Source organism: Oryctolagus cuniculus, chromosome 1 (genome assembly GCF_964237555.1).
Source record: "Oryctolagus cuniculus chromosome 1, mOryCun1.1, whole genome shotgun sequence".
In the NCBI taxonomy this organism is placed as follows: Eukaryota; Metazoa; Chordata; class Mammalia; order Lagomorpha; family Leporidae; genus Oryctolagus; species Oryctolagus cuniculus.
The window spans coordinates 162,217,787-162,230,771 of record NC_091432.1 but is presented as its reverse complement, the minus strand read 5'-3'; the positions used below and the strand labels follow the sequence as shown (position 1 = coordinate 162,230,771).

The window sequence follows — 12,985 nt, the reverse complement described above, 5'->3', positions numbered from 1 at the left end:
TTTATTTAAGAGACAAAGAGATACAGACAGACAGATAGAACTCCCTTCTGGTTCCTGCCCTAGAAGTTTACAATGGCCAAAGGTGAGCCTGGCTGAACCCAGGAGCAAGGAACTCCTTGAAGTCTGCCATGTGGGTGGCAGGAACCCAATTACTGACCCATCATCTGCTACCTCCAAGGAAGCACAATTATAGGAAGCTGGAATCAGCTGGTGTCAAAGGTGGTGGCTTTATCTGCTGTGCCACAATGCCAGCCCCTTCCTCTTTTGACACTGGTTTTCTAAAGCTTTATTTCTCTTTTCAAAATCTTGTGTACCAATTAATTGCTAGGTAGAAACTGTTTAGCAAATATTTTTGGGGTAAAATGAGTGCTATTATTACTTCCTTTAATATCCCTGTGTTGACTTTCTAAGCTATATTTCTGACACTGGCAAGTTTGACTATTAGTGAGTTTGTTGCCTACCTAAACTTTAGAAGGAGTTTGAGGGCCGGCGCCGTGGCTCACTTGGTTAATCTTCCGCCTGTGGCGCCGGAATCCCATATGGGTGCTGGTTCTATTCCCGGTTGCTCCTCTTCCAGTGCAGCTCTCTGCTGTGGCCCGGGAGGGCAGTGGAGGATGGCCCAAGTGCTTGGGTCCCTGTATCCACAAGGGAGACCAGGAGGAAGCACCTGGCTCCTGGCTTCGGATTGGTGCAGCTCCGGCTGTGGTGGCCATTTGGTGGGTGAACCAATGGAAGGAAGACCTTTCTCTCTTTCTCTCTCACTGTCTATAACTCTACCTGTCAAATAAAAAAAGAGTTTGATAAATTACAGACCCTTTTTATTCTCATTATACATAACACTTGTGACCAACTCAAAATCATCATTGAGAAGGTGAGAGAAAGTAAACATGTTTGAGAGGTGATAACCCTCGAGTTATAGAGTATATGCAAAGGAGATTAAGAATTGTGTAAAGTAGCTAAAAATGTAAATAGTAGAGACACTTGACTCAGAACCACTGCACTGTGTGGGAAGGCTTACCCATGAGAACATCTTGAACAGGCAACAGGTATCTTGGGCAAGTACCCTAAAGAACAAAATTAATGATATAAAGATAAATAGATGGGCAGTACAAAATGTTTAAAGGGCTTTCACAAGAAGTTTTTAATGGCTGCCATTTAAAAGGAGCCATGTTCCATGATTTTATTGTATGTATGGCCATTTCTATAGTATTGGCCTAAAGAGAAAGTTGTTTATCAGTAAAAATTTTGGTTGTCCACTCATTTGAAAGACTCTCGAATTCCTGACAACTTAGGAATCATTTTTTCTAAATTGCAGAATAGTTTTGCAAATCACAGGCAGCCCCTGTGCTGCTGGTTGTCCAGTAGGTTTTTGTGTATCATATTTTCTTTCTTTCTTTCTTTCTTTCTTTCTTTTTTTTTTTTTTTTTTGACAGGCAGAGTGGAAAGTGAGAGAGACAGAGAGAGAAAGGTCTTCCTTTTCCATTGGTTCACCCCCCAAAGGCCGCTGCCGCTGGTGCGCTGCGGCCAGTGCAGCGCGTTGATCCGAAGGCAGGAGCCAGGTACTTATCCTGGTCTCCCATGGGGTGCAGGGACCCAAGCACTTGGGCCATCCTCCACTGCACTCCCAGGCCACAGCAGAGAGCTGGAAAGGAAGAGGAGCAACCGGGACAGAATCTGGCACCCCGACTGGGACTAGAACCCCGTGTGCCGGCGCTGCAGGCGGAGGATTGGCCTATTGAGCCGCAGCGCTGGCTAGCATATTTTCTTAATGTATGAATGATCTATGATTGATAATTGTTTGAAAGGAAAGCGATTAATCTGTAACAAAATGTAAGTTTTGTTTTTCTGTTTTTGCAAGTTGTAGTTATATTTTGTTTGTATATTTCCTGCTTTAAAAAGAATATGGTTTGTGTGCATTTTACAAATTTTAACATTTACTTTTTTACCCTTCCTTTCTCCTTTTTAAATGTATTTCAGATCAATAAATGGACTGGGGAAAATTTTAGAAACACAAAGATCAAGGTACTTTTAGAAAGCTATTACTAATACTAACAACAAATAATTTTAGTTACTAATAATAAATATTAAATTGATAAATATATTATAAAATATAAAATTTATTGTATATAAAATATGAATTTATATATAAGATTTATTATATAAAATATAAAACTTATATAATTTTATTATATAAAATATGATGCCATTTTTAAAAGTGGGACCCAAGAATGTGATTTTGGATGTTCTTTATAAATTAGTTTAGGATATTCAGTTAGTATGTTGGCCTCTCTTTGTAACTAAGACTACAGAGCTGTGATAACACTGTGCAGCTGTTTAATGAGAAAAAAACTTAAAGACTTTAAGACTCTAGAAGTTAATACAGAAATCCGAAAGTATAGAGGGGAATATTACCTTAATTTGAGGTATTAAATGGTTTTTTTAAATGTTTTTAAAACTTTATGATTGTTTCATAGTTGAAAAAAAATCATGTAAAATACATAAAATCTTTGCCTTTAAATTCTTGATTTATTCTTTTATTAAATTTTTATTTCTTTTTCTTTTAGTTTTTTTATTCTGTTCATTTAGATATGCATAACTACTTTATAAAATAGATGTATTCTCAAGATGTCTGTGAATTGTATTTTTGTAGATCAAATTCTGTTTCTCATTGAGTATTAAGATTTCAGTAAATTTCTGTACTGAGGATATTTTATTAAGCTCATTTTTTGGTGAGAATTGCCCAACAGCTAATAAACCCAGCAACATGCAGCCAACACCTCTGAGGCTCACAGCTGGCAGCCTAGTGCCATCCATTTCCCTGTTGAGAGATTCTTTCCTTGGGAGGCCGCAGAGGCCTTAGCTGAGTGGTTTGTCTGCTATGGCAGAGATTAGAGGTGCTGACAGACTACTGTAAGTGTGAGGCAGTAACAGCAGCAGCTGTCTGTGTGCATGTGAACAGCTGGGGAATTAATGTGGTATGCATTCTCAGGAGCCATGCATCTCCTGGCAGAGGTAGCAAAAGAATGCCCTTAGTCTAAGTCCTCTACAGGCAGACAGCAAATGTGCTCCCTGTTTTTCACATTCCGTTGTAGACATTTCTGATAACCTAATTCATGCCATGAGCCATTCTACAGTAGCTGTCTTCTCCTTTTTGCATTGTACGTCTCTTTTTCCTTAAATTTTTTCTTCTTTACAAAATGTTACACAGACAAACGTGTAATGCTTAAATAAGCTTTTAAAAATCATATCTGTAAATAGCTATGATTTTGTTGAATTATTATCTACTCAGTTCATATTAAATCAGTTTTCTTCATTCTAATTTTGGAAATAATCTGTATCCTGGAAAAAGTTTCATCTTGATTCATTTATTATATAATAAATTTTGTTTGCTTGACATCTCTAACATTTGCCCTATTATAGAACAGTAAACGTGCAGTGATTAATTTTTGTTACTTTAAGCAGATGAAAGGACATGTGAATGAGATCTCTGTTTCTTTAGTAGCTGGTGTTGTCAGTGGATCTGAGAACTTAAGAACTTTGAAATAGTCCTTCCTTGCTGTAAGAAATAGAAATGGATTAGAATCCTTTCAGTGGAGATCAGACATCCATATAGTAGAATTATTTCAGTTGGATCATGAATCTTATATTAAATATTTTCCCAAAATTCTTGAGTCATAGAAATTTCTTCTTTCCAGTTTAGAAACTAGATAGTTGATTCTTTAAAAAAAAAAAAGTTTTGTTTATTTTACTTTATTTTAAAGACAGAGAGAGAGCGTGGGGTGGGGTGGGGGGAGATATCATTCATCTGCTGGTTCACTTCCCAAATGCCTCTAACAGTCAGGGATTCTAAAGCCAGGAGTCAGGAACTCCATCCTGGGTATGAGAAATCCAAATACTTGGGCCATCATCTGCTATCTTCCAGGTTGTGCATTAGCAGGAAGCTAGATGGGAAGTAGAGACAGGACTCTTTCCCAGGCACTCCAACATGGGTGCAGGTGTCCCAAGTGTGGTGACTTAACCATTTGCACTACAATGCCCACTCCAGGATTTAATTCTTTTTTTTTTTTTTTTAAGAAAGATTTATCTATTTATTTGAAAGAGTTACAGAGAGAGAGGGAGAAGAAGAAAGAGAGACAGAGACATCTTCCATCCACTGGTTCACTCCCCAAGTGGTTGCAATGGCCAGCACTGGGCCAGGCCAAAGCCAGGAGGCAGGAGCTTCATCTGGGTCTCCCACATGGGTGGCAGGGACCCAAGCATTTGAGTGATCTTCTGTTGCCTCTGAGGCACATTAGGAAGGAGCTGAATTAGAAATGGAGCAGCCAGGACACAAACTGGTGCCCATATGGGATGGCAGCGTCACAGGTAGCAGCTTTACCCGCTGTGCCATAGGGCTGACAGCCAAGATTTGATTCTTAATTAAATAGTTGAATCACTCTGATAGAAGTTTCATTTTATTGTTTGGTTTTTGTAAAAAAAAATTTTACTCCCTTTAGCCTTTAATGGTCCACAAATGCTGACAGTAGTAAAACTGCCATAAGCATGTATAGCACCTTGGGTCCAGTGCTGTGGCATAGTAGGTTAAGCCTCTGGCTGCAGTGCCAGCATCCTGTATTGGCACTGTTTTGTGTCTTGGATGCTCCTCTTCTGATCCAGCTCTCTGCTAATGGCCTGGGAAAGCAGTAGAAGATGGCCCAAGTAGGCTTTATTTTGCATGAACCTGTGAATATCTGAGAATGACTAGAACATGTTCTTCAGTATGTATTATGTAACAAAGAGGAAAAATCATATGGCTGAAGAGAGAATTTACTTCAAAGATATTGAATGTTATGATATATACAGTAGATTTTTTCCTATAGGTTGCAAGGAGTTAAAAGATTTTAAAAGAAGTGTAAGAGAATGCAGCGTTATGGTACAGTGGATTAAGCTGCCACTTTAGATACCAGCATCCCATATCTGAGTGCTGGTTCAAGTTCTAGCTGCTGGGATTCCAATCCAGTATTCCTGCTAAATGTGCCTGAGGAGCCAATGAAAAATGGCCTAAGTACAAGGGGCTCTGCCACCCAGGATGGAGTTGTTCCTGGCTTTTGGCTTCAGCTTGGCACAGACCTAACTCTTGGGTCCATTTGGAGAGGAAAACCAGTGGTAAAAGATCTCTCTCTCCCTGTCTTTCCCTCTCTTTCTGTCATTATGCCTTTCAAATACATAAATTAATCCTAATTTTTTTTTTTTCTGAACTTAGAAAATAGAAGCAGTATAAGGGGCAGGTATTTGGCTCAATGGTTGAGACTCTTCTTGGGACACCCATGTCCCACATCTTACTACCTGGGTTCAAGTCCTGCCTCTACTTTGAATTCTAGCTTCCGCTAATGCACACTCTGGAGAGTGAGTAGGTGATGGCTCAAGTACTTGGATCCTAGGGCTGGAATTGTGGTATAGTGATAATGCCTCTACCTGCCATGCCAGCTTCCCATATGGACACTGGTTTGCATCCTAGTTGTTGTACTTCTGATCCAGCTTCCGGCTGATGCACCTGGGAAAAGCAGCAGAAGATGGCCCAGGTGTTTGGGACACTGTCACCAATGTGGGAGACCCAGATGAAGCTCCTGGCTTTGGCCTGGTCCAGCTCTGGCTGTTGTAGTCATCTGAGGAATAAACTAGTGGATAGAAGGTTGGGCTCACTTGTTCTTTCTCTCTTTGTCTGTCTCTTTCCCTCTCCATAATTCTGAGTTTCAAAATAAATAAGACTTAAAAAAAAGGAGTGCTTTAGGCCGGCACTGAGGCTCACTAGGCTAATCCTCCGCCTCGCGGCGCCGGCACACCAGGTTCTAGTCCCGGTCGGGGCGCCGGATTCTGTCCCGGTTGCCCCTCTTCCAGGCCAGCTCTCTGCTGTGGCCTGGGAGTGCAGTGGAGGATGGCCCAAGTGCTTGGGCCCTGCACCCCATGGGAGACCAGAATAAACACCTGGCTCCTGCCATCGGATCAGCACGGTACACTGGCCGCAGCGCGCCGGCCGTGGCGGCCATTGGAGGGTGAACCAACGGCAAAGGAAGACCTTTCTCTCTGTCTCTCTCTCTCACTGTCCACTCTGCCTGTCAAAAAATAAATAAATAAATAAATAAATAAGCATAAGACAAACAAGAAAAGGCAGTATGATCTTTGTATGGTGGGTTCAATACAAGGCTCTTTTTTGAGTTTCAAACAGGAACATTGGGTAGTGAGAAGTAGGACTATAAGGGGTGATTAGTTTTGTAGGCATTCTTGAGCTTGAGGTGCCACTGAGGAACACATTTGGCAAGTTTGTGACTGAGTGTTTGGACAGTATCTTTTGGCTGATGCACTCTCTGTGAGACATTGGAGCTTGAAAAGATGCTTGTTAGACAGTATCCCTAGGGTAGTAGCTGCAATCCATTTACCACCCTGGAAACCCTATACCTCTTTCTTTTCTTCTGTCCCTGATTGTAGGCTGCCTAAAGCAGTCTTTAGACATAAGGAAAATTGAAAGTAGCTGTTCAAAGGAGAAATATTAGGTTTTCTTTTCCTTCCTTTCTTTTTTTAAAAATTTATTTAATTTTTTGAGAGGCAGAGTTACAGACAAAGAGGTCGTCTACCCATTGGTTCACTCCCCATATGGGCCCAACAGCTGGAGCTAGGCCATTCCGAAACCCAGGAGCCAGGAACTTCTTCCTGGTCTCCAACATGGGTGCAGGGACCCAAGCATTTGGGTCTCCTTTACTGCTTTCCCAGGCCATAGTAGAGAGCTGGATCAGAAGTGGAGCAGCGCCGCAGGTGGAGGCTTAAACTACTACACCATAGGGTTGGCCCCAATTAGGTTTTCTTAGCGTAGATCAAGAAATTAAGAGAGAAATGAATTTTTGAAATCATTCCTTCTGTATTTTTATTTCATTCACCCATTCAGTTTTAAAATGATAATAATGGTATTTTTTAATTTGTATTTTAATGTTTTAGAAAATATTTGCTTTTTTGATTTCTGAAGGAGTAAATATATTTTGTGGCTTGGAAATTTGCTTTCTAGTAATATGCCTTGATGAGTGAAGAAATTCGTTTTCATGATAGTACTAGATTTGGGAAAAGATATAGAAACTTGCATCTGGAAACTTACGCTTTTACTCTTTTCCACTGAGAATTTGATGACAGGCTTTGATCTGTTATTTTTCTCTCTAGAGTGTAATTTGTTATACAGATCTATTATTGATCCTGTCTGTTTTGGAAATATCAAAAAATTGGGGTATAAAGCAGAATTATCTCTAAATGGCATATATTCTCAAGGACTCTGTCACAGTGAACAGTAGTTTATTAAGAAGCTTGAATTTTATAACTGATATAAAATTTGTATGTAGACAGTTTATTAAATGTTAAGCTGTTACTTCATTCATATTTGGTCTGTCAATATTTGTTCAACAGTGAGAGTGAAAAAGAAACTGTTTAGTGTTAAAACTTTGGTCTCTTAGAGCAAACTGATATTCAAAAATTTCTTCATAGGACATTTACTTATTTGCTTGATCATTTTTTCTGATTCTCCTAATCTAAAATGAGATGAGAATTTGTCTTGTGCCAGGAAAAGTGTTCAGAATCCAGCAGTGTTGTTGCTACAAGTATGAGTGTGTGGTGGACTGCTGAGAGTGAGCAAAGTAGGCACAGCTAGCTGTGCACTGAAGGAGGTGTTTTAACTTACATGTCTGTGCACTTAAAAATAGTCCTAAGTCTGACAAGGCAAGTTTTGTTTCCCCTGTGAGAAAATTTAATAAATTTTGGGAAGCCCTTGGAGTCCGATTTTGAAATTTAATTATATTTTGACATATTCTTTAATTATGCTTTCATTTTAGCTTTGACTATGGAGAAATCACTTTATGTGAAAACTAGAACTCAATCATCAGTCTGTAAATTTACTTCTTGAAATTAAAGCAAACCTAATGGTAATTGTGCCATATTATTCCCAACTGATTTGAATCATTTGCATTTCTAATAAGGATTAATTATCACTAAATAATTCTAGAGAAATCATATCTATTCAGATACAGTACTAATTGGGACATTTCTTTGTTTATGGAACCCCATTCTGAATGAATGACATTCAGCCACATGCACTTAAGAGAATTAGTATTTTACCTGATTGACTCCACACCTTTATATGACATGTTGTATCATGGGAAGGAAGTAAAAGAAGTACAAAATTTCCATTTACCATTTACTTTGTTTCATCTTTGGAGTAAAAAGCTGATTGGAAAAGTTTACATTCTTCAGCTGATTTTTGTGGGAGGAGGGGCTATTAAAATGTATTTGATGAGCTCATAAATTAAATTTCAAAGTTGAAAAATCAATTGAAAGTGAAAATAAAAACTGTGTAGCTTATGAAGGTACAGGTGATTTTTGACCTCGATCTTACACTGTTCATCTACTTCTACGAATATGTTTTTTATAGTGGTCTTTTGTTCCTTATGTATGATTTTTTTATCTGTTTCCACAAACAGTATGATATGCTGCTTAATATTTATGTCTACATTTTTTGGCAAAAGAGTCTTACAGTTTTTTTGTTAATTAGATGTGTTCCACAGAATTTTTGTTTACTGTATATTTTTTTTCCCCTTTTAGAGTTGATCTCTCTAATGTATTAGATCTTCATGCCTTTGATAGTCTCTCTGGAGTAAGGTATGTTTTCTATATTTTAGTCATTTTTTGTAGTGTACCTTTTATTCCACAATTAAAAGAGTAATTCACATAATTGTGCCCTCAATTTAAGCTTCCTGTTGTTCCTTTGGCATATAAGACCATTTTTAATGAGTTACATTCTTTTTTTTTTTTTTTGACAGGAAGAGTTAGACAGTGAGAGAGAGCAAGACAGAGAGAAAGATCTTCCTTCCATTGGTTCACCCCCCAAAATGGCCACTGAGGCTGGCGCGCTGCACCGATCTGAAGCCAGGAGCCAGGTGCTTCCTCCTGGTCTCCTCCTGGTCTCCCATGCAGGTGCTTCCTCCTGGTCTCCCATGCAGGTGTAGGACCCAAGCACTTGGGCCATCCTCCACTGCCTTCTCGGGCCACAGCAGAGAGCTGGATTGGAAGAGGAGCAACTGGGACAGAATCCAGCACCCCAGGAGAGACTAGAACCTGGAATGCTGGCACTGCAGGCGGAGGATTAGCCTAGTGAGCCGTAGCGCTGGCCATGAGTTAGGTTCTTGAAAGTTTTGTTAATTAATGTTTTGTTAATCGGAATGCACTTTTTTTATTGTATTTTATTTTTTATTTTTTTGACAGGCAGAGTGGACAGTGAGAGAGAGAGAGACAGAAAGAAAAGTCCTCCTTTGCCGTTGGTTCACCCTCCAATGGCCGCCGCAGCTGGTGTGCTGTGGCTGGCGCACTGCGCTGATCCGATGGCAGGAGCCAGGTGTTTATCCTGGTCTCCCATGGGGTGCAGGGCCCAAGCACTTGGGCCATCCTCCACTGCACTCCCTGGCCACAGCAGAGAGCTGGCCTGGAAGAGGGGCAACCGGGACAGAATCCGGCGCCCCGACCGGGACTAGAACCCGGTGTGCGGGCGCCACAAGGCGGAGGACTAGCTTAGTGAGCCGTGGCGCCGGCTGGAATGCACTTTCTTACAGAGATTATAATGTAGGAGCAGTCCTTTGGCACAGTGGTTAAGACACTCACATCCTGTATTGAAGTGCCTGGATTCCAGTCCTTGCCCTACTCCTATTACAGCTTCCTGCTAATATGTACCCTGAGAGGCAGCAGGTGATGGATCAAGTAGTTGGGTCCCTGTCACCTAGGTGGGAGACCTGGACTGAGTTCCTGGCTTTTGGCTTTGGTTTGGCCAGCCCTGGGTTTTTGTGGACATTTGGGGAGTAAACCAGCAGATAGGCAATCTTGCTGTGTATCTGTCTCTGTTTCTGTCTGTCTCTCTGCCTTTCAAATAAATAAATAAATTTTAAAAAGTATAATTTAAATGATACTTAAAATTAAGTGCTAATGTTAGTATTCTACACCAGCCACTATGTATAATACTCTTTCTGTGGGAAAGTGCATGAAATGCTTAGAACTTTTTAACTCGGGTTGCAGAGACATACACTACCCTTTCTCTTTTTGATACATCAGTTTTCTCCCTCCTTCTGGGAGAAATCTTTGATAAGGCAGGTAAAAAACATTAATTATTCCTGAACATCAGTATCTTTGTTTTAATTGTAGTGAGAACATTTTATTTTTATTTATTTATTTATTTATTTATTTGACAGGCAGAGTGGACAGTGAGAGAGAGAGACAGAGAGAAAAGTCCTCCTTTGCCGTTGGTTCACCCTCCAATGGCCGCCGCAGCTGGTGTGCTGTGGCTGGCTCACTGCGCTGATCCGATGGCAGGAGCCAGGTGCTTCTCCTGGTCTCCCATGGGGTGCAGGGCCCAAGCACTTGGGCCATCGTGAGAACATTTTAAACATGGAATCTATCCTCTTAAATTTTTAAGTGTTCAGTACAATATTGTTAACTGCAGGTTTGGATGAGGATGTGCAGCATATCTCTAAAACTGATTCATCTTGTGTAACTGAAACCTTATATATGTTGAATAGCAGCTCCCTGTTTCCTCCTCTCCTAGTCCCCGGTAACTGCCATTGTACTCTGTCTCTGTGAGTTTGAAATGAGTGGAATCATACAGTGTTTGTCCTTCAGTGACTGATTCATTTCACTTAGCCCGATGTCCTCAAGGCTCATCCATGTTGTCATATATGGCAGGATTTTCTTCTTTTTAAAGGGTAAATAATACTCCATCTTATGTATTTCCACATTTACTTTATTCACTCATCTGTCAAAGGGCATTTAGATTGTGTCCGTGTCTTGGCTATTGTGAATAATGCTGCAGTGAGTATCTTCCTAAATCTCATATGTGCCCATGCAAGGTCATGAAAGCGGACACCCCTCTGAATAGTCTGAATAGGTGAGGCCATTTTTCTTAGGCGTGGGCTTGGTAAGTGGTGCTGCACTTGAAACTCCTAATTCCCATTGCACATGCAGGACAAGAAACACACATAGCCAGGGGATCCCTTATCTGAAATGCCTGGGACCAGATGTGCTTCAGATTACACATTTTTTTCATATTTTGAAATATTTGCAGGTACATAAATCAGTTATCTTGGGGGCAAAACCTAAGTCTAAACACACCTTATATGTGTAACCCAAAGGTAATTTTGTTTTACTTACTTATTTTAAAAATTTGTAGAAGGTAATTTTATACAGTATTTTCAGTGCACATGCATTTTGACTGTAACCTGTCACATGAGGTCAGATGTGAAGTTTGCTCAAAAGGGTTCAGATTTTGGAGTATTTCAGATTTTTGGATCACAGATGATCAATATATCTAAGAAACCCCAGTCTTTGGAATTGTCCACAATTTAAAAATAGCATCTAAAATTTTAAAATAGCATCTAAAATTTTAAAATAGCATCTAATAGCCTTTGAGGTTAAGGCATGATGATACTTTATTGGGCCTGTTTTACTGTATACATTGGAGATTTTAAATTCACATTTAGTTTATAAAAAAAAATTGAGGGGCTATGGCATAGATAGTAAAACTGCCACCTGCAGTGCCAGCATCCCATATGGGCGCCAGTTTCAGTCTGGGCTGTTCCACATCTGATCCAACTCCCTGCTAATGCACCTGGGAAAGCAGCAGAAGATGGCCCAAGTCCTTGGGCCCTTGCTCCCATGTTTGAGTCCCTGATGAAGCTTCTGGCTCCTGGTTTTGGCCTGGCCAGCCCTGGCCATTGTGGCTGTTTGGGCAGTGAACCAGCCAATGGAGGACCTCTCTTTCTCTCTGCCTCTGTCTTTCCCTCTCTGTAACTCTTTCAGATAAATAAATAAATCTTTAAAAAAATATTTTTGGATATTTCAGCACCTGAAAGTGTGGGATAAGTAAGGCAGATATCTCTTCCTTCTCAGTTTGGACACCGAAACTCAGGGGATGACCTTAAGTGACAAGAGTGACTCTAGGAGTCAAGTCTTCAGTTGAGAGCTGTTTTTGTCAGCCTATAGCCTCTGGTGTTGGACCAGTACCTCATTAAAGTTAGCAGATAATAAGTTAAAATTAAATGAATTGTGTTAAATTATGAAGACATTTCCCAGATGCCTACACAAACTCAGTGTTTGCCTTTCAAATTGCATTTAAAGGGAGGCTGGAGAGTTTGATGTTCCTAAATTATACCAGGGAGCTTCAAAAAATTCACGGCAAAAGGAATTAAATAATGCACATTTTCTGTGAATTTTGTTTTTTAATGAGAAGAGCAGTTTTAAAAGTTTATTTACTAATTTACTTGAGAGGAAGGGAAGTAGGGAGGGAGAGAGAAATATGAATCTTCTATCCCTTGGTTCATTCCACAAATGAGCACAATAGCTGGCTCTGGGCTAGGGCAAAGTCTGGAGCCAGGAACTCAATCTGGGTTTCCTACTAGGGTTGCAAGGGTACAATGACTGACCCATCATCACCTGTTATCTCCTAGGGTATATATCAAAAAAGAGTTGGGATCGAGAACAGAGCCAGGACTCAAATCTAAGCACTCTAGTATGGGATACAAGTGTCCTAAGTGGCTGGGCCAAACACATGCCCCTCCGTGAACTTTTTGAATTCCCTTTGTGTGTGAATGATTCCTAACTTTTTTTAATCCTTGTAAATTATGCAAGGTAAAAGTGCATACTTGTTGTTTTATGGTAGAGATAGGTCCTTTAAGGCCACTTTTGTCAAAAATTGTAAAATCTCTCTTCACCCTGAACCATTTTCCCTAATGTCAGATTTTACTGTCACTTATTCATGTGCTGAATAAGATTGATTATGAAATAAGAATATCACTCCAAAATATGCTGTTTTTTCATGCAAGCCTTTTATATTCTGATGTTAAAATGAAAATCTTTCCTTTGTTAAATGAATAAAGTCTTAAGCATAAACTTGGTTTGATTCTTTAAAAATCTTTTTGGAGCCAGTGCTGTAGCA

At 40.0% G+C, this 12,985-nt stretch overlaps 1 protein-coding gene across 3 annotated transcripts in view; it reads left to right on the top strand.

Annotated features, from left to right (window-relative positions):
- ZNG1A (Zn regulated GTPase metalloprotein activator 1A) overlaps positions 1-12,985 on the top strand; it is a 55,615-nt gene that overhangs the window by 28,869 nt on the left and 13,761 nt on the right. For all 3 annotated transcript variants that reach the window (XM_008256123.4, XM_002708232.5, XM_051858559.2), the window contains 2 exons: positions 1,978-2,022; positions 8,614-8,670. In XM_008256123.4, the coding sequence (XP_008254345.1) occupies positions 1,978-2,022; positions 8,614-8,670 (102 nt within the window). The remainder of the gene's footprint in view (positions 1-1,977; positions 2,023-8,613; positions 8,671-12,985) is intronic.